The 26,588-nt window shown below is 46.4% G+C and overlaps 1 protein-coding gene across 2 annotated transcripts in view; it reads left to right on the top strand.

Moving 5' to 3' along the window:
* ZFP64 (ZFP64 zinc finger protein) overlaps positions 1 to 26,588 on the top strand; it is a 92,388-nt gene that overhangs the window by 54,078 nt on the left and 11,722 nt on the right. Inside the window, exons 1-3 of one of the 2 annotated variants that reach the window (XM_053574233.1) lie at positions 17,212 to 17,562; positions 23,282 to 23,431; positions 23,688 to 23,750. In XM_053574233.1, the coding sequence (XP_053430208.1) occupies positions 17,457 to 17,562; positions 23,282 to 23,431; positions 23,688 to 23,750 (319 nt within the window). In that variant the 5' untranslated portion in view covers positions 17,212 to 17,456. Of the gene's footprint in view, positions 1 to 17,211; positions 17,563 to 23,281; positions 23,432 to 23,687; positions 23,751 to 26,588 lie in introns of those variants that run through there. The other variant, XM_053574232.1, reaches the window with a different exon arrangement.

Raw genomic sequence — 26,588 nt, 5'->3', positions numbered from 1 at the left:
TAATCTGCTTTCTCAGTGTGTCTGAATCTCATGTTAAGCCATCAATAGCCTACAGTTGTGATCATTATGTCTGCTCAGGATCCAGCCCCTTCCTGTGCAGAGGGCATCAATCATATGTTCATTGGGTGGAAGATAGGAAGCTACTCTCTATTGCGCCAGCTACTCTCCCCACATGACTTGGGCTTGGCCAGGTAGATGCTCCCACCCAAGCCTAAGCAAGCACAGGAGACCAGAGGAAAAGATGGATATTCATTCTCAGTCGTGACATTTCCGCAGATGTTTAACCAGTGTGGGTAGTAACTGTTGTGGCGTCTGAGGCTGGCAGGGTGCAGCTTAGGGGGTGCTGGGTGCTTTGGCATCAGAAGTGCCACCTGTAGTACCCCAAGCAGAGAGTCCATGCAGAATACCTGGGTCATGGCTATGGTTGGCAGGGCTGCTCCCCTGAGCCCGGCTCTCCACTCCTCACATGGCCATAAACACCCATTCAGGTTCAATGACCTGGAATCAGTTTCTGTTGCTTGTGACCCACAAAACAAATTCTAGTTGCTACACTCCCAAGGAGAGAATCTCTGATTGGGTCTATTGCAGTGATTTTCATTGGGTCTATTGCCAAGGCACACTGGTGTGCCATGAAAATTTTTTAAAAATCATTAAATTATTTTCAAAAGAAGTTCAAAGCACAGTAAATATATTCTTTTTCTTCTTCTTCTTCTTTTTTTTAAGCTCTTTTCTTTTGATTAACATATTTAAGCATTCCACAAAAGTTTAACTAGGTTCAAGTGTGCTGTGAGATAAAAAACGTTGAAAAACCCTGGTCTATTGTCACAACGCTGAGGACTTCAATTAGGCAGAAGTTTTGACCATACCAATGTACACAGGACCTACTGCTGTAAATTCAGCCCTTGCCCTTCTCAAGGACACCGGCCTAAGTGGTTTTACTCAACCAGTGCAAACCTTCACCCTTTATGCCAAAAATATGCCCTCACCATCCCACAAATACTTTCTTTCCATCTGTGAGCTGGATGGTACCAGGGCTTCAGGCCTGGGCTTTGATTTTATCATAGAAATGGGACTTTTTAAAGCAAAAGCATCCTTTTTGTTTGTTTGTTTTGTTTTATGAGAAGTTTCAAACATACAGAAAAGTAAATTTTTTCAATTGAGGTCTTACCAGCAAGTTTCTATCATCAACATGTTACTACATTTTTGCTTTATCGCATCTCTACCCATTATACTAAATTTTTCATTAGAAAGTGATACATGCACAAAATGAAAAAGAAATTCAAACATTTCAGTGTGGTGTGGTAGTTAAAAATTATTCTCTTTGTAGCCCCACCTCCAATAGCCCCACCTCCAATTTGTCCAATAGCAGCCACTTGTAGTATTTTCTTTTTATGCTTTTAGAAAAATGTGTGTTGCGTGACCTGAGACGCAAACGAACAGCAGCTTTGCCGTGGGTGTAAACGCGCTCCTGTAATTATTAAGTCAAGAAACAGACTACACAGGATGGGATGGCGTGTAGCAAAGTTCTTTATTTAGGGGTTTGATTTTATACCTTTCTAGTCACGTACACACTTAATCTATTATCTGTTAGTTTCCCCATGACCTCCATTTACCTATCTGAAATCAACTTGAAAGGAAATATCCTGTTACCAACATCAACGCCATCACTTTTGCAGTAAACATCTTCTTCTAGACACTGACTAATCTCTGGGCAGGTATCTAAATAGAGATCATAAAGAAGAAAGTAGCCACAGGGGAACAGAGTTAATGGAAGAGTATCTTCAAGCGTTCACTCAGTTTACTCAGTATGAAGTAACAACTGTGTCTTCTCCTCAGGGCAGAGCACCTACAGACCTCTGACAATACGTTGTTAACATCTGTCAACCCTCTGGCCCGTATCTCTGAGGAAGGGTGGCATGCCCTTTGATCTCAGGCTTCACGGGGTGCACAGCTTCAGAGAATGGGCTTGTGGAATTGAGCCAACTCTGCGTGTGTCCCAGGGGGGCCCAGGTCCCTTAAGCCTCTGGAAGAAAAGCAAGTCATTTTAAACTCACACTGAGTTCACTTTGTGTGCTTGATGTAGGATATGTTTATTACTAAATATTATCCTACAATGTGTCTGCTCCCACAAGGAGATTTGTGTTTTAGATTCTTACTCTACTGTTGGCCAAGAGCTTGCCTTTCTCCATCTTTCCATTCAACCATATCTTTTATTCAGGATTCATTCATTGAAAGTTTATGCAGCACTTACTAGGTAGCAGGTGCTTTTTCTGTATATTAGATACCCCTAAAGGGTGGAACCCCCTCAATCTCTAGAACAGTGTTTTTCAAACTTTTTTTTATCTCGTACACACTTAAATTATGTTGATTTTTTTAAAAAGAGTAAAAAAAAGAAAGTACTTACTGTGCATTGAACTTCTTTCAAAAATAATTAATGGTCTTTAAACATTTTTGAGGCTGGCTAGGCACGGTGGCTCACGCCTGTAATCTCACACTGGGAGGCTAAGGCAGCTAGACTGTCTGGGCTCAGGAGTTCGAAACCAGCCTGAGCAAGAGCAAGACACCATCTTAAAAAATTTTTTTTTCAGGCACACCTAAGATCCCCTCACAACACACCAACTGGAAATCACTGCTCTAGAGGCTGAGGATTAAGAAATCATTTCACATCAACTCATGTGTAGCCAATTAATTCTCAAAGGGACTTTTGAACCAGAGTTCAAACCGTTCCCATAAGGCCCAGAGAGCAACCAAAAGGTATGAAGGTTTCTGCAACGAAAAACAATAAAAGCTTGACCACCGGCTGTGCAAATCAGATGCTGGAACTAAACTTTATTAGTTCTGAGAACACTTGGGAATTTCCTCTGTCGTGAATGAGATTCCAGTTCTCCACCTTTGTCGTCTGTTGGGGGGTTGTTTTCATTGCTCTTGTTGTTTTCTGCTCTGCTGACCATTTGCCACATCCTACCCTGCCCTGGGTTTTATCTTTACACACCTCCTGGCTTCTGCTTCTGAGAGTGTTTGCTGCTTCATGGCCTCAGGTGAAGAGAGTCCCTTTCTGGCCTTTCTGTGCAGCTTAATCAGGTTTTTGTCAGCATTCTTTTGGTTATAAGTAACAGAAAACACAACTAAAACTGCAGATGCAAAAAGGAGACTCCCTGGACAGATATGAAGTAGTTCATAGAAGGAAAGAAACGCAGGGTCAGGGCTGCTCGGGGGACCCTGGAACCAGCGAGGTGGTCCTCGCACCCTGCTGGCTTTTGCCTGGCTTTCTTCTCTTTTGCAGACGGGTTTTTTGTCCACTGCAAAAGGATATGGTCAGGGCAACTACAGAGCAACTGAGCAAACGCAGAGGACAGTCTGTCTCTTTCTCTCCCCGCCTGCGGGAGATACCCACAGGAATAGTGTTGAATGAAGCACGGGTTTAGAGCAGGTCAGAGGCTTCTGGAGAGCTATGACAGCCCCATCCTGGCCAGAAGGCCACACTCCTGGTGGCTTTCCAAAGCTGTCAGCCCCACCACACCCAGGTCCCCAAAGGAAGGAGTGGGCTGGGTTACCCCAAACCAGAAAGTCTCACCACCAAGGGCTGCCTCAGGCTAACCTCCTCCTCCCCTTAGCATTCCCTAAGTTGTCCTTGGGGACCTGCCCCACCCCACTTTCAGTCCCCACGCATCTAATGGGGCTGACAGAGCTCCTGCATTGAGGACATGTGTCCCATGCCTGGCCAATCATAGCAGCCCATGACCTTGGTCAAAGTTATTGGTCTAAAGCAAGGGCCAGTGAATGTTTTCTGTAAAGCAACAGAAATACTTGCTAGTTCTGTCTTATATCAAAGTCTATATTTTTAACATGCTTTAAGCTACAATACTCTTCAGTGAATATTTGTTTGGAGAAGCGATCCTGCATTTTACTTCTTTGTAGACTCTTCATTAATCCAGCACCTCAAGTTCAACACATTTTCCACATTGATTGATTGAAATCCATGAGCTCCTCAGACCTGGGACCAGGGAGAGTGAATGTTACCAGATCCTGCAGTGAACGTCTGCTCCTTACAACATTAAGAGAAAGGAAGGGTGGGTGTTCGTTAAGCCCCCTTCTCCAATGATAAAAGTCATAGATTCACCACCAATCCACCTTGCTTGTTGCCAGGCAGACAGGCGATGCCAGTGTTCACCTTCACACTCAACTCCCCTGTTCCATGTGCAGCCTTGGACTTGTGCCTCTAACAGAACAGAAGGGACAAGATCGAGGGAGACTCAGGCCTCTGCAATATGGCAAGCGGTTTGGCATCACATGGAAATGAGAAGGAAGGGCGTGCTGTGGCCGGGACTGTTTAGTATGCTCCAAGGCCCAGTGTTTTCTTCTTTGTAGGAGCAGAGGCTCTCGTGGGTTGAACATGAACAATGGTACAAAATAATTATAAGACGATAAACATTGAGAAGTCTCATTTCTATTGTGTGTCCCTTCTTATTCGTCATGGGTAACTGATTTAAAAAAAAAAGAAAAAGGGTGGCGCCTATGGCTCAAAGGAGTAGGGTACTGGCCCCATATACTGGAGGTGATGGGTTCAAACCCAGCCCCAGCCAAAAACTGCAAAAAAAAAAAAGGATTTTTTTTTTCCATCTTAAGTGCAGTTTCCCTAGTAGCAGCCCTTGAGACAAGGATGAGAGAGGAAGCTGTTTATATTGGAGGGGGTCCCTGGAAACGTCATCAAGGCAGTGGGGGAGTAAGCCTGGGAAGAGAAGGGGGCCCGTACAGAGTGAATCAGGGGCAACTGGGGCTTAATTCAGCTGGGTAGCCCAGGAAGACCGTATATCTGAGTTACTAATCCCACCCAAGGAACAAGGTGTTATCCACCAGCTTCCTGGTGGATTGAGGAATGTGCTGGGTAGGGCAAAGGATGACCAGCCCAACCCAGTCAGACTTCCCCCCAAGGTGGGCAGCGAGCAGAGAAGTACAGGCAGACAAACTCAAGTGCAGCAGTCGGGAGTTGAAGGGAGATGGGTGGGGCACCAGCAGCATTTGCTCACAGTGTAACCTTCCCATATTTCTTTATGCAAACATTAGCAAATGTGAGCACGTTCTTTCATTATCCCGTCCCTTTTGCCAAAGAAAAATAGCATATTACCTACCCCATCCTATTCCTTGCCTTTTTTGCCTAACATTACATATTCAGATCTTACCATCTTAGTACATAAAAAGCTTCCTGTAAAATAATCCCTGTGTGGCCCTACTGTAGTTTATTCAACAAGAAACCTATACACCAACATTTTTAAACTTTTTTTATCTCATGGCACACTCGAGCCTATAGTTAAACTTTGGACGCACACTTAAATTATGTTGATCAAAAAAAAAAAAAAAAGAACATACTTACGGTGCTTTGAACTTCTTTTGAAAATAATTTCATTAACCATCTTTAAAAATTTTCAAGGCATACCTAGGATCCTCTTATGGCCAAGGCACCTTGGTTGAAAATCACTGCTATAAACAAACACGTGGGTCGTTCCCGGGCATTTGCAATTTCAAAAAGGGAGACACTGAATTTTCTCATGTAAATTCTTGTATGTGTGCCAGTACACCTCCAGGATAAATTCCCAAACGTACCTCTGGGTTTTAGTTGGCCACGTGGGCACTCAATGAGAACACTCATTCCTCGGCTCTCTTGCAGCTATGTGTGACCATGTGACTACATTCTGGCCAATTTGACACAACCAGGGAGTGACACATACTCTTGTCCCCTTTATCAAAGGCAACAGTTTGCCCCCCTCTCCTTCCTCCCCACAGGCTGGATGATGGATGTGGATTTTTGCTCCAGGAAAACCCTTGAGCAGCTGATAGAACAATGAGCTAGAAAAAGATGGGCCCTAGATGAGCCTGTGGCGTGTCATCCAGCAGAAATAAACCCAATATTTTATTTACATGTGGTTATGGGTCTCTGTTAAAGGACCCAAAGCAATTTAACTACAGATGGGATCATCACTGTATGTGAAATTAGTCATAGAAGTCTTTCTATTGGGTGGAAAAGAGAGCTGGCCTCTCATTTGAGGCTTTGAAGCTGGGCACTGACTTTTCCTCTCTTGCTGTGGAAGTCCTAGATGGCATCTTATCCCCCTAGAAGGTTGTTTGGTCTGCATTGAAAACCTGTGTTTAGTCTTGGCACCTGTAGCTCAAGTGGCTAAGGTGCCAGCCACATACACCAAAGCTGGTGGGTTTGAATCCAGCCTGGGCCTGCCAAACAATAACAACTACAACCAAAAAATAGCCAGGTACCTGTAGTCCCAGCTACTTGGGAGGCTGAGGCACGAGAATCGCTTAAGCCCAGGAGTTGGAGGTTGCTGTGAGCTGTGATATGTGAGTGCTCTACCCTGGGTGACAGTGAGGCTCTGTCTCAAAAAAAAAAAAAAAGGAAAGAAAAGAAAACCTGTGTTTAGTGTAGCCACCTTCATCAACGATCTTAGCTAGATCTGGATAGCTTGTTGAAGCTCCTACCTCAGCACTTGCTGCTTCACCTTATACTTTTATGTTACAGAGATGGCTTCTTTCCTTAAACCTCATAAACCTCTGCTGGCTTCCAACTTTTCTTCTGCAGCTTCCTCACCAATCTCAGACTTCAGAGAACTGAAGAGAGTTAAGAACTTGCTCTGGATTAGGTTTTGGTTAAGAGAATGTTGTAACTGGTTTGATCTTACATCCAAACTATTAAAACTTTCTCCACATCAGCAATAAGACTGTTTTTTCCTTCCTTCCTTCCTTCCTTCCTTCCTTCCTTCCTTCCTTCCTTCCTTCCTTCCTTCCTTCCTTCCTTCCTTCCTTCCTTCCTTCCTTCCTTCCTTCTTTCCTTCCTCTCTCTTCTCTCTTTCTTTTTTATGAAACAGAGTGTTACTCTGTCACCCTTGGTAGAATGCCATAGCATCATAGCTCACAGCAACCTCAAATTCTTGTGCTCAAGAGAACCTCTTGTCTCAGCCTCCCACATATATAATAACACACTATTACTTTGGTGTAATAGTGACACCAAAGATCAGTGATCACAGCTCCCAAGTAGCTGGGACTACAGGCCCATACCCACAATGCCCAGCTAGTTTTTCTATTTTTAGTGGAGAGGGGGTCTCGCCTTTGCTCAAGCTGGTCTCAAACTCCTGAACTCAAGCAATCCACCTGCTTCAGCCTCCCAGAATGCTAGGATTACAGGCGTGAGCCACCACACGTGTCCTGTTTTGCATTCTTCTCATTTGTGTGTCCACTGGAGTAGCACGATGAATTCCCTTTAAGAACTTTACCTTTAGGCGGTGCCTATGGCTCAGTCGGTAAGGCGCCGGCCCCATATACCGAGGGTGGCGGGTTCAAACCCTGCCCCAGCCAAACTGCAACCAAAAAATAGCCGGGCGTTGTGGCGGGTGCCTGTAGTCCCAGCTACTTGGGAGGCTGAGGCAAGAGAATCGCCTTAAGCCCAGGAGTTGGAGGTTGCTGTGAGCTGTGTGAGGCCACGGCACTCTACAGAGGGCCATAAAGTGAGACTCTGTCTCTACAAAAAAAAAAAAAAGAACTTTACCTTTGCATTCACAGCTTGGCTGACCATTTGGTATAAGAGGCCTAGCTTTAGGTCCTTCTTGCCTTTTGACATGCACTAAACAAAATCATTTCTAGCTTTTAAAGTAAGAGAGGAGTGATGCTTCCATTCACTTGAGCACTTTGGGGCCATTGTAGGGTTATCATTTGGTCTAATTTCAATATTGGTGTGTCTCAAGGAATAGGGAAGCCAGAGGAGAAGGAGAGAGAACCCGGAGGGAGGGAGTGGCTTGTCAGTGGAGAGCGGTCAGGACACATTCAGCATTTATTGAATAAGTTTGCCACCATAGTGACACCAAAGATCAGTGATCACAGCTCACTGTAACAGATATAATTATAATGAGAAAGTTTGAAATATTGTAACAATTACCAAAATGTGGCACAGAGGCATGAAGTGAGCACATGCTGTTGGAAAAATGGCCCCCCAAAGACTTGTTTGATCCAGGGTCACTGCAAACCTCCAATATGTAAAGTGTAATATCTTCAAAGTGCCCTAACGAGGTGTGCCTGTGGTGCTCAGCCTGTGGCTGCCCATCTGTACAGGTTTCCTCTCTTCATCTTCATGGCCATTACCACTAGCTGCATCATCATCACCCATCACTGTCTTTCATGCTAGGAGAGGGTCAGGAACCTTCCCAAATCAGGCCTGAAATTTGCCACTGGATATATTTGAGGTTTAATAGAGGATCAGAGGGTGTCTCCGTCAGGCTGGGCTTCTATAACAAAGGACCAGAGAGACTGGGTAGCTTATAAACAATGGAAATTTATTTCTCACAGTTCTGCAGGCTGGGAAGTCCAAGGTCACAGCAGCCGCAGACTCAGGGACTGCTGAGGGCCATCTCAGAGATGGCACCATCTACCTCTCTGGGGCCTCTTCTATAAAGGCACCAATTCTTTCCAGGAGGACTTTGGCCCCCTAAAATCCCTACCTCTTAAAACCATCACATAGGGGTTAGGAGTTCAACATATGAATTTCAGGGAGACACAAACATTTAGCCCATTACAGAAGGGGAAGAAGGAGCGGGAAATGATTTGATCGTATCCTGCTGGCCATATAAAAGCTTTCAGATCTACTCCACACCCAGCTTCTTCACCTTATCTGTAGTAATCTACCCACCTTCCATCAGTCTAATGTTTCTCAGAAGCATCACCTCTTCGCCTCCTGGTCTTTGCATAGACTGTCCTCTCCCCTTCACCTGAAACCCTCTTCACCTCACTTCTTTACCTCCCCAAGATCTACTCACGCTATGCAACCCGGGCTACAAATCTGCCCCTTGCAGAAAGCGTTACCTGCCCACCCTGTGTGAACCTTTAATCACACAGGATTGTAATGGACTGCTTACTTATCTTCCTGATTGTTCCGTGACTTTGTTAAAGACTTAGTGTTGCAACCTAAGTGTTAGCACAGCCTCGCACCCAGTGGGACTCCAATTAATGTTGCTAAACAAAGGGTTCCAGCATAGGTCCCAGTGGAAAATGTTGGGGAGACTGTGGCATGAGACGTGCAGACAGTAAAGGGACCTCAAAATAACTGATCTGGATGACTCCGCTGTTGCCACCAGGTACCCATTTTTCTCGGGAGTGGGCACAATAACTGACCACCTGCCACACCTTGCCCGGGGACCTGGAAGCTCAGAATTCCTATTCTTGAAGAATATTCCTTACAGCTCGGTAACTCCCAAACCTGCAGGAGCCCGCGGGAGAATTAGAGGCTGTTGAAGACCCTGACTCACGCTGTTGCCCAGGCAGAATCTCCTTCCACGGCTATTCCATTTCAGATTCTAAGCCCCGCAGGGGACCAGGAGGGAGAAGCTAGGATCAGCATAGCGGTTACTTCCTTTCCAGCTCAGACTATGCCATAGTGACTTTTCAACTAGTTTTCTGTAAACAGTAGTAGATGATGGGAATCTAAGTTGATACAGCCACTTTGGAAAGCAGTTTGCCATCTCCTAGGAAAGGTGAATTCCAGCACATTCTATGGCTCAGCTATTCCGTGTCTACAACGCACTTCTCAAACTGACTATGCATAGCAGTCACGGGGAGCTTGTTAAAATGCAGATTCTGATTCCAGGGTGTCTCAAAAGTTAACGTGTGGGCTCGGTGCCTGTAGTTCAAGCGGCTAAGGTTCCAGCCACATATACCTGAGCTGGCGGGTTCAAATCCAGCCCTGGCCTGCCAAACAACAATGACAACTACAACCAAAAAATAGTCAGGCATTGTGGCGGGTGTCTGTAGTCCCAGCTACTTGAGAGGCTGAGGCAAGAGAATCGCTTAAGCCCAGGAGTCAGAGGTTGCTGTGAGCTGTGATGCCACAGCACTCTACCCAGAGTAACAGCTTGAGGCTCTGTCTCAAAAAAAAAAAAAAAAAAAATTTAACGTGTGTACAGATCACTTGGGGACCTTGTTAAAAGCGGATACTGACTCAGCAGATCATTTTAATGTGCAGAAGAATCACCTGGGGATCTTGTTAAAAGCGGATCTCCTAGTGGTGAGAAACTTTCACACGTGAATCAGGAAACCTGTGGGAGACGTGGATAGCGACATCGCTCATCATCACCAAATTGGAAACCGCCCACCCACACCAGAAGGTGCAAAGTATGATATATTCACACAATGGAAGTTACACAAAATCCTGCAGCCCTGGCTGCCTCCAGCAACGTATTGAATCCCGCAAACTTAAAGCAGCAAGGGGAGGAAAAAGACCCGTAAAGTTCTAACAGAGGCAGCACAAAGCAACAAATTGTTTAGGCGACAAAACGTCTTCAACAATAACGACACAAAATTAGAGAAGGAAGAAGTAACAGGTGCGGGGGTGTGGTACGGGAAGGGTCTCTTTCGCCCTCAGAATGTCTCATATCTGAAGTTAGTGGTGGTTACATAGGTGTTCATTTTATTCCTTATATAGCACGATGACGTTCTCCCCTCTTGCGTGTAGGCCAAATTTTATGATTTAAAACTTCAAAAGATGGAAAGAAGGTATTTCGCAAGGTGTCACTCAACCTTATTGCAAATACCCCAGTACTTATCCCGAGAGAAAACTCATCTTATGAATTCTAGCCCCCGGTACACTCATAAGCATATGGGTGTGTGCAGAGGCATGAATGTGTATTTATATAATTTATGTTACAATTTACAGAGAGGTGCTGATATATATGTATTTATATACATACGCAGAACAACATAATTTGTATACGTTCTGTCCTTTGGATATTTCTCTTCATATATCTTGAATCCGCCATATCAGTGGATACAGAAACACATTCTTTTTTATGGTTGCACAGAATTTATTGTATTTACACAAGTCTGGTGCAACCCTGGTACTACGAAAGTACCACAAATTTAGTTACTCATTTTAATTATTATTCTTTAACTAAAAAGTAGCATATGAATACAAAAAGAATAAGAAATATGATTAACGATCATGTTCTCTGACACACACATAAACACACAAACATGAGAAAATTTAGATTCTCCAATCTTCTTTCTCTCAAACCACTCCCCCATCCCCTGCTTGGTGTAAAAGGCAGCCAGTGTGTATTCTTCCAGTGCTTTTTTGTCTGAATTTACATAAATACATATTTCACCACTGAAAACAGACATGAAGGTGTGTTTAACTCTGTATCTATAGAACTTGATTTTTCCCTTTATTGCGGTGGATCTTGGGACTCTCCCCAGGCTGGTCTGCGTAAATCTGGCTGGTTATTTTTATCTGTTGCTTGTTATTTACAGATACAGCTAAATTTCGATTTAATCTAGGTGTTTCCCTCTTGTTAAACATTTAGACTGTTTCTTGATTTTTTTGCTGTGACAATGGTGGTGCAACAAACGTCTTGGACAGTCCCGCCAGGTGCGTGTGCAAATAAGTGCTCCATTGGAAGAAAACAGATGGAAAATAGAATCGATAGATTGGCAGTGTACATTTAAAAACGTACTGCCCAATGAATCCCCAACAATAAAAAAAACAAAAACCATACTGCCAAATTGCTCTCCAAAGTGACAATAAACATTCACGCTTCTACTAGCAATGCATTAGGAAACCAATCTCCCTGCACTCTTGCTAATAGATGTCATCAGCATTTTTAATTTTTATTGATCTGATAGGTGAAAAGAAAAGAGGGAATTGGGGGTTTTACTGCTCTTTCCCTTGTAATTAGTGAGACTGAACACCTCCTTGATATTTGTTGCCCAGAATCTGCATTTAACAAGATCCCCAGATGATTCCCCTGCAAATTAAAGTTTGAGAAACGCTGACATCAGGGTCTGCTTTTTAACAAGGTCCCCAGGTGATCTGTACACAGGTTAAATTTTGACACACGTTGGAATCCAAATCTGCATTTTAACAAGGTCCGCGGGTGATTTCTGTGCCGTTTGAGGTGAGCAGCGTAGGCTTGGAATCGCTGGTCACGCTCGGCCTAGGTGTGTGCTCCATCCTTTCTAGTCTGGCAGGTGGAAAACAGCATTTCAGTTTATTTTAACTTGTGTTACTTTCATCATCAGTGTACTTGAACATTTTTAAAAAATTGTCTAAGCCACGATTTTCTGTTCTAGGAGCTGCTTAGTCACGGAATCTCCTTACTTTGCTTCAAATACATCAAAGTTGCTCTTTATTAGTCTTCGCTATTGCCATTCCTTTCCCAAAATGCTCTCTCCCGGTTCTTGCTATGGCTATTACACTTGTAGTTTAGCTCAAACGCCACTTCTAGTTAAACTGGTGGTCCCCCTGACCACCCAGTCACTCCAAATCACAGCTCCCATGGAATTTGATCATAGCGCCTGTCGCTAACGGAAGTGACCTCACCCCAAATCACAGCTCCCATGGAATTTGATCATAGCGCCTGTCGCTAACGGAAGTGACCTCACCCCAAATCACAGCTCCCATGGAATTTGATCATAGCGCCTGTTACTAATGGAAGTGACCTTGTGCATCCATTGATTGGCGACCTGCCTCCCCTGCTGGACTCAGTCTTGGACATCACTCCAACACCTAGACATAACAGGCAATAATGTGGATTCAAAACATTTTTGTCACATGAGCAAACAAATTTCTGGCAAAGGTAATGATGAAGAAATAAGTGTGTTCCTATCTAGCTTTATACCCCTTTGGGGAATGATTTGTACCTGGATAAGCTTTTATTCTTTCATTCCTGTAATCATATAGACAGCAGTAGTAGCAACAACCCAAGTTAAGAATGTTTGGAAAGGAGAACATGACCCAACACGGCGCTCCTGCCCTGGGAGGCCCAGTAATGTCAGACAACATCTGCTTTACTTTTTTTTCTTTAGAAAAGGAAGCTTTACTCATTTAACACATGGATTGCCCCTGGTATAGAAGCATGGGGATTCTGTGACTCAGAAGAGTGATGTCACCATGTGCTTGTTTGTTTCAAATTTATTTCCATGTAAAACAGAATATCTGTGCCTACTTAGGGGAATGGCCAAAGATAGGTGAGTGTACACTATTTTTATAGATAACTAGAACTCTTACCCTATTATAAAGAACAGGTGGTAATACTTTAGAGAGTATTGCCTCTGGATTAGATGTTGTTCTGTGCTTTTCACGTATATAAATTCACTCATCCTCACAACTACCCTAGTGTACTAAAATTGGCATTTTATTCATAAGAAAAACAGAGCACAGAGCTACTTTCTCAAGATTATGTAACCAGGAGTAACAAAGTCAGGATTCTAACTCAGGCTGGCTCCTCTCTGTGATCTGAGGTATGACATTTCCTATGCCTCTGGAATCTTTTGTTTTGTTTTGTTTTTTGTTTTTTGTTTTTGAGACAGAATCTCACTTTGTTGCCCGCAGTAGAATGCTGTGGCATCATAGTTCACAGCAACGTCAAACTCTTGGGCTTAAGTGATTCTCTTGCCTCAGTCTCTGGAGTAGCTGGGGCTACAGGTGCCCGCCACAATGCCCGGCTATTTTTTGTTGTTGTTGTTGTCATCATTGTTGTTTGGCAGGCCCTGGCCAGATTCAAACTTGCCAGCTCCGGTGTACATGGCTGGCGCCCTAGCCGCTGAGCTACAAGCACTGAGCCTGGAATCTATTTTTTTAGACAGAGTCTCACTCTGCCGCCCTGGGTAGAGTGCTGTGATGTCATAGCTCACAGCAACCTCAACTCTTGGGCTCAAGTGATCCTCTTGCCTCAGCCTTCTGAGTAGCTGGGACTACAGGCATGTGCCACAACAGCTCGCTAGTTTTTCTATTTTTGGTAGAAAGGGGGATGGGGGCTGTCTCACGCTTGCTCAGGCTAGTCTTAAACTCCTGAGTTCAAGCAATCCACCTGCCTCAGCTTCCCAGAGTGCTAGGATTATAGGCATTAGCCACCTCTCCAGGCCAGCCTCTGGAATCTTTATTGTTTTGTAAAGACAGATGAGAGACTGGGAGAATCTTTTGTCTTGGTATAACTCAGAGGTGCACTGTTTATCTCTTGACAAAATACTTAAGAGTTATGAAAATTCTTCTACAAAGTGACAAGTGTTGAAAATTTATTGAAAATGTATTGACATTCTATGTGAAGAAAGGGGACTACTAACCACCATTAGGAAAAAAAAAAAAAAAAGGATAAAGGCGATATATAAAGAATGAGGAAGTAAGTAGTTTCCAAGAGAAACATCCTATGGAGAAAGTATTTTTAAATGCATGTCGGGCCATGATTTCCTTGTTATGTGATATTGTTGCTAAAAACAATGAATGAAAAGCTGTTACCTATAAAAACCTCAATCTATGTGATTAAACTTAGCAACAGAATTTTCTAGTCTGTTTAAAGGTCTTCTAAAAAAAGAGCTTCCGTGGGTTTGAGATCTATTTGTTAAAGATAACAGTATAGTGATGAGTCCTCTTCAGTTTAATTTGCACATGAAAATTGCTAGCTGGATTTCAACAATCCTAACACTCTGGGAGGCTGAGGCAGGTGGATTGCTTGAGTGCAGGAGTTCAAGACCAGCCTGAGCAACAAACAGTGAGACCCAAGCAAGAGTGAGACCTCATCTCCACTAAAAATAGAAACACTCACCTGGCCCTGTGGCAGGTGCCTGTAGTCCCAGCTACTTGGGAGGTTGAGGCAAGGGGATTGCTGGAGCCCAAGAGGTTTGAGGTTGCAGTGAGCTGTGACACCACAGCGCTCTACCCAGGGCAACAGAGTGAGACACTGTCTAAAAAAAAGCACACTTAAGATCCATACTTAGACTTAAAATTTAGAAAGTAATTTATAAAAACAATTAGTTGTCTTGTGTTTGGGGAAAACATTAATTTGAACTTTGGTTTTTGTTGAAAGTATACATGCAGGGAAAATGCAAATCAAAACCATAGTGAGATACCATTTTCTATCAATATGGTTGGCAAAAATGAAGACATCTTAAAATGCCAAGTGTGGGACAGGATGTATCTCTGTGTTATCTCTTACACCTTGCTGGGGAAGTGTAAGTTGGTACAGTCATTCTGGCATTAACTCTAATACCAGCCCCAGGGGTACATTTACTCAAGAGAAACTGACACTTTTTAGAAAGATCAAAGATCATAGCCACACCATAGCAAAGACCTGGCAAAGGCCCACGTGCCCATCAACAAAAGAAATGAATAAACTCTGGTATTTTCACACAATGAAATATTACAAAACAGTCAGAATGGGTGAGTGATGACAGCAATTTGGGTGATCTTAGCAAATAATATTAAATGTTAGGGGGAATAATTCCTGGGAGATTACACATCCTTTTTATGAAGTGCTTTAAAAATTCAGATTGTATACAAGTGCCCCCAAAATGTATACACATCTGAAGAAAGGAAAAAACGGTATTAAAATCGTAATACTCAATATATACTGATAACAAAAGACTACAAGTCACGTTGAGCACCTCTTGTAATTGCAGAAGTCAAATGTGACTCAAGTATTACAAATTTCATAGTTTTTTTTCTTTCTTAAAATATGTATACTTTTTTAGCACCTTCTGTATATTTTTAGGAATACATAGAGGTACAATAAGACACATAAAGACAAAAATCAGGTGAAGTATGCAGGTGGATGGTTATTAAATTGAGGGGGAAGTGCGGGTGGGACATAGAGATGTAGGTTGAGGTTAAGGTCCTAGTTGCTGGGGCTAGAAGGTTCCCTGATACTTATTAAATCCAGGAGCAAACAAATGTAGGCTGACAGCAGATCAGCAATATGCTAAGAATTGATTACTTCAATTGTGTAAAATACACATACCAAATACACACATACACCTCCAGCAGTATAAAGGGGTATCAGACGTCTCTCGTCCCCCACCTCTGTGCACCCCATTTTTCTGCATCCCCAAAGGCAACTATTGTTACTAATCAAATGAAACCAAGATAAACTTGAGTACATGTATTTTTAACTGTCTTTACAAATACCTGTAGCTAGACCCACTCCCAAAGAAAACTATAAAAATTGTTTAAAACAACCTTTTTAAGTCACTAATCTCAAGTGACTTCACCCAGTATTACACAAACGTCCCTAAGTTGATTTACAACCTGAAAATCACCCGGAAGTTTGAGGAACACGATCGGCTTTTGAGAAATGTAAACAATTAAGTGAAAGGATTCCTCTGGCAGGCCCTGCCCTGGGGTCTGCCAGCGGTAACCTCGCGGAAAGTTTGATTACAGACCCCACGGGGTGTTCCTCAGACTTGCCACACCATAAAACTCTCCCGTGGCACTATTAAAAAAAAATACAGATTCTCGGGTCCCGCCCCCAAAGAGTCAGACCCTGGCTGGGTCTTTTTTCACAAGAGCCCCCACGTGATTCTCAGGTTGGGGCAAGCGTGGGGCACAGCCCAGTCTTAAGTAACTCCCCAATTCGAAGAAAGTAAACACCTGGGGTTGTAGGCGGCTCTCTCGCTCCTTGTTGGATGTCGGTTATGGGTACAAGGAGGGGTTCCCCCCGTTCCTTGGGTCTTATCAAGGTCTCAGCCAGTCTGAAGGCCTACACGAAGACCAATTAGCTTAACCCCCGCTCCCCAGGACCAAGCGCCCCAGGGGGCAGGAGGGGCCTGTCCAGTGTGGTCCTGGACTCCGAGCGCCCCAGCCCCCGTGCACAAGCCGGGCCTGTGTCTATAAAGATGCGCATTCCCAGCCTCTGCCGCCTGAATCCACGGCAGAATCTGCATTCCACCCCGCTTTTCCAGGAGCAGCGGTTCAGCCAGCAACTGGAGACACTCTGGTCTCATTTAAATTTTAAATTTGAATATGCGGCCAAGGTTGAGAACCTCGGATGCCCATCAGAATAACCCGGGGCGGGGGGGACTTTTTAAAAATCCTGTATACCAATGCCCAGGTCCCAGGCCAGACCAATTAAGCGCGAATCTGAAAGCGCCGCCCGCGCAGCAGCCGCCGCGACACCACCGCCTGGGAGCTTGTTAGGAATACAGAAGCTCAGGCCCCACCCCAGACCCACTGAGTCAGAATCTGCATTTTAACGAGATCCCCAGCGACTCCAGCTCACATTAAAGTTGGAGGAGCGCTGTGCTTCTGAAATTTTAATGGGCAAACGAATCACCTGGGGATCTCGTTAAAATGCAGACACGGTTTCTCAAACTGTAATGGGCATGCGAGTCACCTGGGGATCTTGTTAAAATGCAGATTCTGATTCTGCGGGTCTGGGGTGGAGCCCGAGAGGCTGCATTCCTAACGAGCTCCCAGGTGGTGAGGGTCGCCCGGGTGCCCGACCCCAAGTCCACCGGACCCTCGAGGGCTTGGCTCCAGTCCAGGAACTCGTCCGGACTCGTGTAAATCGCCCGGCTCGGCTGATGAGAATTGTCGGGACATGCGCGTTCCGGCCGAAGGGGGGGTAATTTCTGAACTCCGGGAATTCGTCGTGTGAAGTAGGCCACTGCTGGGGACTCGCCCGGAGCCGGGTCCCCATGCCATGTCGCGGCGCAAGCAGGCCAAGCCCCAGCACCTCAACTCCGGGGACCCGCAGCCTGCGCGCGGGGAGGTCGCGGCGGAGGCCCCACCGGTGACGGCGGAACGCGGTGAGTAGCGCTGCGGACGCCCGGCTCCGGGTTCCGGACAACTTCTCGGACGTCCACTGGGTCCGAGTCGGTGCAAGGACTGGGCAGAGGACGCAGAAGGGCAAGGGAAGCTTTCACTCGAGTCCGGGGGACTCCGACCGGGCGCCTGACATCCTCCTTTGTGAATGACACCCCTTAGTGTATTCAGATAAACTTGCCCCTCCCCGCGCGGGTTCCTCCAGCCACTCCCCCCAAGCCCCAAGAAAGACAGTTCGCCTCCCAAACGCGCTAGTACCCTGAGACCCCCCCACCCACCAACCCACCAACGATACTGTCTTCGGATGCGCGGGCGCCGGAGTCCCAGACCTCCTTGGCGCCGGCGTTCGCAGCGCGCTGGACGAAAGACGCGCGTTTTGGGACCTGAGCCCTGGGCGTCCCAGCCACGGTGGCTTGGGGGCGTTGGGGGGGGGGGGCTTGTTACAAATGCGTGGTCAGGAGAAAGGCCTCACGGAGCAGCGGACCTCGGAGTAAAGCCCGGAAGGATGTAAGGAGCGAGCCCTGCAGATACCCGGGACATACCGGGCGGAGGGAGCGCGGCTGGAGCCTGGAGGAAGCCTGGGGAGGTCTGAGAGGTAACTGGTGGGGGTAGAGGGCGATCGTTGGGGGCCCCACGAGCCCGAGAAAGAACACTGCATTTATTATTATTATTATTTTTTTTTTTTAAGATAGAGTCTCACTTTGTCGCCCTCGGTAGAGTGCTCTGGCGTCACAGCAACCTCAAACTCTAGGGCTTAAGCGATTCTTAAGCCTCCCAAGTAGATGGTACTACAGGCGCCCGCCACAACGCCTGGCTATTTTTAGAGACAAGGTCTCGCTCTAGCTCAGGCTGATCTGGATCTCGTGAGCTCAGGCAGTCACCGCCTCGGCCTCCCTGAGTGCTAGGATTACAGGCGTGAGCCGCCGCGCCGGGCCAGGACACTGCGTCTTATCTGAGTGCACTGGAAGCTGGAGGTGGGGACAGTGACGGGACTCAGTAGACCCCTGGCTATCTCCTGGCCGCAGGCTGAAGGGGGTCGGGATGTGGTTGGGAGATCGATCGTGGCTACCCTAACCGCCCGCCCCTGCAGCCCTTCTCACTCCCTACTCCCGGGATCCTGCGGGAAAGGAGCTTTTCTAACTGGCCGACCTTCTCGGTCACCCTCAGGCACACAGCCCTTCGCAATCTCAGGGGTGGGGTTGGGGAATCGGCATTTCTAAGGCGCTTCCCCTTATCTTGCGCTGTGATTAAGAGCTGATAGGTCTCTCCATTCCCTCTGACCGGCCCGGCACCTCTCCCCATGGTGAGTTGATGCCTTTCCCTTAAGGGGGCGGGGAAGAGGGTCTTAACTGGACTTTTCTCTCCCCCCATCTTCTGGCACGGAGGGGGGAATGACCCCCTTCTCCAAGGAAGCTCGTGAACCTTACTGCGTCATCTCTTCCCCGCCATCTTCCAGGCCAGTCGGGTGGGTTTGGACCACGCCTTCCCAGGGAGGTGGTGTAGTTGAATGAAGTGTCTCCTAAATATTCTGTTTTGAAAAATAAAGCTTGATGGATGAAACTACCATAACCGAAGTAGGGTACCCACCAATGCGCCGGCGGCCTAGAATGGAGGTGGACGGGCCGGAACTATGGGACTCTCCTGGGTGAAGAGCGGGGCTTTAGCTGAGCTGGCGTTGGGTGGGGAGGTCTGGGATGCTGAATGTTTGGGGAAAGAGTTTATATCTTTTTTTTTTTTTTTTTTTTTTGAGACAGAGTCTCAATTTGTCGCCCTCTGTAGCGTGCTGTATGGTCACAGCTCACAGCAACCTCAAACTTTTGGGCTTAAGCCATTCTCTTGCCTCAGCCTCCCAAGTAGCTGGGACTACAGGTGCCTGCCACACCGCCCGGCTGTTGTGTTGCAGTTATCATTGTTGTTTATCTGGCCCAGGCTGGGTTCAAACCGCCGGTCTCGGTGCATGTGGAGGGTGCCCTAACCACTGTGCTACGGGCACCAAGCAGAGAAAAGCATTTATAGAAGAGAAATGCTGAACAACCAAGAGCTAGAATTCGAAATTGGCGCTATTCCTGCAGACAATGCTTGGAGGTGCCTTCTGGAGCTGCCCCCATGTTGCAGGGGGACTGCTGTGCGTTCTGGGGTCTTTCCCGGGGAGCAGGATGTAAACCTGTACTATGTCTCCAGCCCAGGCACTGCATGGGAGGACAAGCAGTTTCCAACCAATATTTTTATCCTAGAATCTTAGGTCTGTGACACTGAGCAAGGAGCCACCTTCATTTTAAGGTTGGGCCACTCTTAATTTGCAAGTGGCTTTACAACTGAAATAGGATTTTTGGGAGGAAAATGTAATGAAAAAAGGCTAACTGCTGGACTTGCCATCAGTAAGGTAACAGGGGCTGGAGGACCACCTTACCCGAAACAGCAGCAGGGTACTGAACTGGTTTCTGTGGAATGTGACCCACCCCCACTTCCACATTCAAAGGGTCTCTTTCCCAGTTGTACGGTTCTCAGAGTGGGGCTTCAGACCTTCCTTGGCGTCCTGGCTGTCTAAAGGTGAAAGCAGGTGGGAGGCCCCATCAGGGCTCCCCCTGGGATATCTTTAGTACCGGATACCATTCTGATACCTTTAACTCACCCCTCTCCTCTTTACCTGTTTTCCAGTTCGCATTGACAATGTGTATTTCCTCTCCCCCTGATAATCTGGTAGTTCCATCCATATACATCAGTGGACGACACCAATAACAGTTATATAGTGCTGACTTACGCACAGGGTCTGTAAAGAATTTAACGTTCAGCTTAGCCTGAAGTTGAGTAACTTACTTAGGACACACAGCTAACAAATGGTAGAACTAGAATTTGAAACTTAGCACCTGGCTTCCCATTTGGCTCCTTAGGCCACTATTATGCAACACCTCACTTATTAGATTTCAGTTTCCGGTCTTGCTTGGGTTCTGTGGGATTAAAAACCCTTGAGTTTGTTTTCTTTCTTGCTAAATGGTATGAGGTTTTGTGTCTTCCCCCGGGGGCATGGCAGTGGGCTGCAGATCTGGCCAGCTTGGGCTCTAATCAGTTGAAAACGCCCATCCCTGTGACCCTGAGCAGACTCCTGAGCCATTTTCCTTCCCTCACAGGAAACAGCATCAATTGAGAATTTGTTAGAAGTGAAAAATCAACCAGGTGCAGGGGCTCGCGCCTGTAATCCTAGCATGCTGGGAGGCTGCTGCAGGTGGATTCCTTGAGCTCAGGAGTTCAAGACCAGCCTGAGCAAGGGCAAGGCCTGATCTCTACTAAAAATAGAAAAATTAGCTGGGCATAGTGGTGGGTACCTGTAGTCTCAGCTACTCAGTAGGCTGAGGCAAGAGAATCACTTGAGCCCAAAAGTTTCAGGTTGTTGTGAGCTATGATGATGGCACGGCACTCCACCTACGGCAACATAGTGAGACTTTGTCTCCCAAAAAAAGGGGAAAATCACTGGCTCTACCCCAGACCCACTAAAATATAACTCCATGGGAGGACCCAGGCCACTTGCCTACTGAAGTAGTAACTCTACATGGGGCCCCAGGCCATAAGCCCTCTGGGTGATTCTGATGTACATTCATAGCTGATAACCACTGGCTGTGGGTTGTGCACAGGAATCATCCGGGGAGCTTGTGAAAGCAGATCTGCAGGTCTGGGTTGAGGCCTGAGACTCTGCATTTCTTTTTTTTATTGAGACAGTCTTGCTTTGTCACCCTGGGTAGATTGCCATGTTGTCATAGCTCACAGAAATCTCAAACTCTTGTGCTCAAGCAATCCTCTTGCCTCAGCTTCTTTAGTAGCGGGGACTACAGGTGCTCAACACAATACCCAGCTATTGAGGTCTCGCTCTTGTTCAGGCTGGTCTCAAACTCCTAAACTCAGGCAATCCACCCACTTCAGCCTCCCAGAGTGCTAGGATTACAGGTGTGAGCTATGGCGCCCAGCAGAGACTCTGCATTTCTTTCTTTTTTTTTTTTTTTTTTTTTTTTGAGACAGAGCCTCAAGCTATCACCCTGGGTAGAGTGCCATGGCATCACAGCTCACAACAACCTCCAGCTCCTGGGCTTAAGCAATTCTCTTGCCTCAGCCTCCCAAGTAGCTGGGACTACAGGTGTTACCACACGCCGAGCTATTTTTTTGGTTGTAGTTGTCATTGTTGTTTGGCAGGCCCGGGCTGGATTCGAACCCACCAACTCTGGTGTATGTGGCTGGTGCCTTAGCCGCTTGAGCTACAGGTGCCAAGCTGAGACTGAATTTCTAACAAGTTCCCGGGTGATGCTGGTGCCCTAGGGAACACCCTTCAAGTAGCAAAGGTTTAGTCTAGGTGACAGAATCGCCTAACAAGTGACTCTGTTTCAAATAAATAAATGCAGGACCCTGGGATCTACACACCCCCACTCCGAGTCTTCAGTGAGTCTGGGGTAAGGCCTGGGAAGCAACTTCACACCGTGATTTAGGTGACTCTGACACAGGTGATGTCAGGTGTATACGGGGGGGGAAAACTGAGAACAGGACTAGTGGTGGCTTTCTCGGCCCTGGCGCTGAGATGTGGGGGGCCATGGGGTTCGTTCTTGTGGGTGCTTGTCCTACACACCACAGGATGTTTAGCAGCACCTCTGCCCTCTGTCCACCAGCTGCCACTGTCACACCCAAGTGTGCACGCAGGATCACAGCAGTCATATGTCCCCAGGTATTTGCCAAGTAACCTCTGAAGGCAAACTCTATAACTGAGGCACATAAGTTATCACCTCTTACTGAAGAATGAATTGCTCAGAAAGGTTAAGTAGCTTGCCCACAGTCACACAGCACATAGCTGTGTGAAAGGAAGCTGCCTAGAAAGGAAGCCCTCACCACATGTTCTTCACCGCCTGGCAGCAAGAATTCTTGATCCCCTACCAACATTTTAACAAGGATGGAATCTGCCTTTTATAATCTAGGGCCAGAAAAGTCCCAGATAACTCATAAACTGATCAATATCTCTTTAAAATTTCAGACTTTAATAGCACCTTTTTTCTCTTGAATTTAAAGCATTTGGGGATACTTTAGTATCTTTTAAAAGTGCTTAGTCTCTGCTATACAGATTTTGAAGCCTCTGTATTTGATGGAAACATGAAATCTGCCTCTGGGTTTCTCTATCTTTCAAGTTATTTGCTGAAACAACTGTGTTTTATCTTGGAGATTGGTGATGTGTGGTCTGTGACCTCTTGCTGACCCGAGGCAAAACAAATTAGAAATTGAGAATAAGCATTGAGGAGGGGGAAAGAAACAGTTTGACATTGCCATGACATCCAGCTTTCTGTTGTATTAATGTTTGGCTTTTTTGTCTTTTCATTTTTCTCCTAATTGACATTTATTACGTTTACAAAAGTATTAGCCTAGGATGGAGCAGAAGTTTGAAAAAAAAAAAAACCGTCTTTATGTTGTTTGAGAAGCACTCAAATGTTGTGAAGTTTGTTAGTCTGGACTTTCCCATTCGTTGCCCTGTTGTGTTATCATGTCCGTCTGTCCCTTATATTTCCCAGAAGTTGTAACTGGAGGAAGATTTATAAGACTAGGATGTACATGGCTGCTGTTTTTAATTTCTTAGGGAAGTGGTGGGAAAGGTGAAATTAACCCAAATGTACTATAGCCTAAGGCTTACCATGGTGGTTATATTCGAGAAACTAAATCTTCATCCTTCAATTTCAGCTTCAAAACTAGATAATGATGGCCCCAAACCAACCAGCATCTCTGCTGAAAGCGATGACACCCAGAAGGCTCCTGTCATCACCCTCTCCTCAGAGCCGAGGGAACAGACAGCCACCCTGGGAGAGAGGACATTCAACTGTTGCTATCCAGGTAAAAAATAAAACCTGAGGCATCGAGCCCCTTCTCTGCTTCTCAAGCTCTGTGTGAATTCCCTCCTGGAATCCTCAGGTCCCTCTTGTGTGTTCACAACTCGTGGGCATCTATATTAGTGTACACAGCCTTCCCTGTGGGTCCTGAGAGTCCTGTACCATCCAGAGCTCAGCATGCAACTGAGCATCAGGCTCCCAGTAGCTTCTTTCCACTGCCAGGCTATGTGCTGAGAAGAGCCGTTTTTCTTCTCTCCTAGGTTGCCACTTCAAAACAGTCCACGGCATGAAAGATTTGGACCGTCATTTAAGAATCCACACAGGTAGGTTATGCCTTCGCGTGCTCAGTGGCTCAGTAAGAAAACAAGAACATGGGTGTATGGATTAAGTGCTAGGTACACGGAGGTGAGCAAGACAGTCTTATATGCCCCCTAAAACTTACTCCAGTGAAGTGGGCTTGGGAGGAGGATCACTCAGGCTATGAAATAAAAATGAAGAGATTGACAGAGAATGAGCCACAGAGAGGCTGTAGAAAAGCCACAAGGTTGCTTCTTAAAGGTGCTCTTTTTTAAAGGCAACCAGCTGCTGATAAAAGGAAAATAAGGCGTGATAAAGCAAAGCAACAAATGCCCGGATCTAGAATTTGCAAACTGTGTGGTCTATGGGCCTACTCTAGCCTCCTGTCACCTGCCTTTGTCTGCCTTTGTCTGACCTGGCGCTACAGCAGCAGGGTTAAGTAGTTGCTATAGGGGCTGTATGGAGCACACAAACCTAAAAATATTCATCCAGCCCTTTATAAAACTTTGCCACGCCCTACCCTATAGTATAAACTCTCTACTTGCCTGCGTGAGCAAGGATATTGGTTTCTTTTCACAGAAACCACACTCAGTGGCTTAAACATAATCAGGTCTGTTTCTCAACTACAACTTCAGAAGCCAGTTGTCTATAGCTAGCTGGTGAGATGGCTGTGCCATGCTTTACACGGCTTCACCTCTGGGTGCCAGGCAGCCGCTCCAGGTCCTGAATCTCTTAACCAGCGGGCAACACGAGTGGGGCCTGGGAGATCACTTCCCCCTTCCTCGGGCTATGATGCGGAAGCGACATCCCCTGTGATCTGGAGAGGCGACAGTGTGACTTGGTCACCGACACAGTAAACATCGAGGAAGGCTGGGAAGGGTAGCCACGCTCGGCTGGAACTCGGGAGCTCAACGGTGAGGAAGACAGAGCTTTCCGGGCAGCCAGTATCCTCTGCCGGAGGATTTTACCCTGTGCTGTAAAAATGAGAGAAGGGAGGGCAGGTCTGCCTGGGGAGGGTGCACGAGGCTCCCAGCATAACGATGTCTGTAAGAGATGCGGATTGCAGGAGCCAACTGAGGACAAAAGCAGCGTTCTTGCCAACACGGTGCACCTGTTTAAGGAGCTTCCAAATGCGTGCCTCTGTCCTGAGGGTACTTGAGCAGTTGTTCTTCACTCGGGCTATGCTACTGCCATCTAGTGGGTGGAGGCCAGAGGTGCTGCCAAAATCCTGCAATGGTCAAGTTAGTTCCCAAGTCTGTCCCAGACTTGACAGCCTGGAGAGTGACCAGGTTGATCTAGACCAGGTCAAGATCCTGGCCTTTTTAAACAGGGGGCCAATTCACTGTCCCTCAGACTGTTGGAGGGCCGGATTATATTAAAAAAAAAACCCATGAACAAATTCCTCTGCACACTGCACATATCTTATTTTGAAGTAAAAAAAACGGGAACAAATACAATCACACCACATCATGTGGCCCATGGGCCGCAGTTTGAGGACCCCTGAAGAGCGATGGACAGGGGCTACATTCATGTTCTTTTGAAGTATTGCAGAGCATTCCAGGGATATAGGAGGTGCAAGGCACGACCTTGTCCTTGTATCCGAGAAGCAGATGTGGAGTTGTAGACTGGCCGTTGCCCTAGTGGATGCAGACTTAGAGCGGTCACCTTGGACTCAGAAGTGGCCTGTTTCTCCAGTTGTCTTAACTAATGGAAAGTAGAAGAGGGGGCGGCGCCTGTGGCTCAGAGGAGCAGGGTGCCGGCCCCATATGCCGGAGGTGGCGGTTCAAACCCAGCCCCTGCCAAAAACGGATTAATAAAAGAAAAGGAAAGTAGAAGAGGGCCTGGGGAGCTCACAGGATCACTCCCTCAGGGCATGACCCAGAAGTAGCATCCCTTGTGACTACTAGAATAGTGGTACCCAAGTAACAGCACCTTAAAACCCAAGTGTTTCTGCCTACATTGGGGCAGATGTATGTGGTCCAGGTTGGTATGGCAGCCCCATCGTTGCAGGGTCCTGAGCTCTTGTGTTGCTTTGCCATCTAAGGGTCATTGCTCATTAGGCTGTTCAAAGGTGACTTACTGCCACCTTAAAGGCACATCTTGGACATTATTTGTATCACTTGGGCTCATGCCCCTTTGGCCAGAACCTAGTCACATGGCCACCTATAGCTGCGGAAATGAAGGCCAGAAAAATGAAGTCTTGCTTCCGTGTGGCCATGTGTCCAGCTATAAAGAAAGTTCTATTACCAAGGGAAACAGGAGAACATTTTGTCTCACTTTGTCGCCCTTGGTAGAGTGCGGTGGTGTCACAGCTCACAGCAACCTCAAACTCTTGGGCTTAAGTGATTCTCTTGCTTCAGCTTCCCAAGTAGCTGGGACTACAGGTGCCTGCTACAACGCCCAGCTATTTTTTTGTTGTTGTTGCAGTTGTCGTTGTTTAGCTGGCCAATGCTGGGTTCCAAACTGCCAACCTCAGTGCATGTAGCTGGTGCTGTAACCACTGTGCTATGGGCGCCAAGCCTGTCTTCTGAAATTGTATCACTAGAGCCTAAATGTTATCACTGACACTCCTGGCAATTTTCATTGAAATGGCACGTTCAGGTGGCGCCTGTGGCTCAAGGAGTAGGGCGCCGGTCCCATATGCTGGAGGTGGCGGGTTCAAACCCAGCCCCGGCCAAAAACCACAAAAAAAAGAAATTAGCACGTTCATCTAGTTCATCTAAGACTTTCTGCCTATACCAAATCTGAAAAAGCCATAGTTTGTTGTTATTTCAAGTCAAAATGACGTTTTATGGAGCGTGTAGTCCCAGCTTACCTAAGAGGCTAAGGCAGGAAGATTGCTTGAACCCAGAAGTTTGCATCTA

Source organism: Nycticebus coucang, chromosome 21 (assembly GCF_027406575.1).
Source record: "Nycticebus coucang isolate mNycCou1 chromosome 21, mNycCou1.pri, whole genome shotgun sequence".
In the NCBI taxonomy this organism is placed as follows: Eukaryota; Metazoa; Chordata; class Mammalia; order Primates; family Lorisidae; genus Nycticebus; species Nycticebus coucang.
Note: the sequence above shows the minus strand (reverse complement) of the source record. Positions and strands in the feature narration are given on the sequence as shown.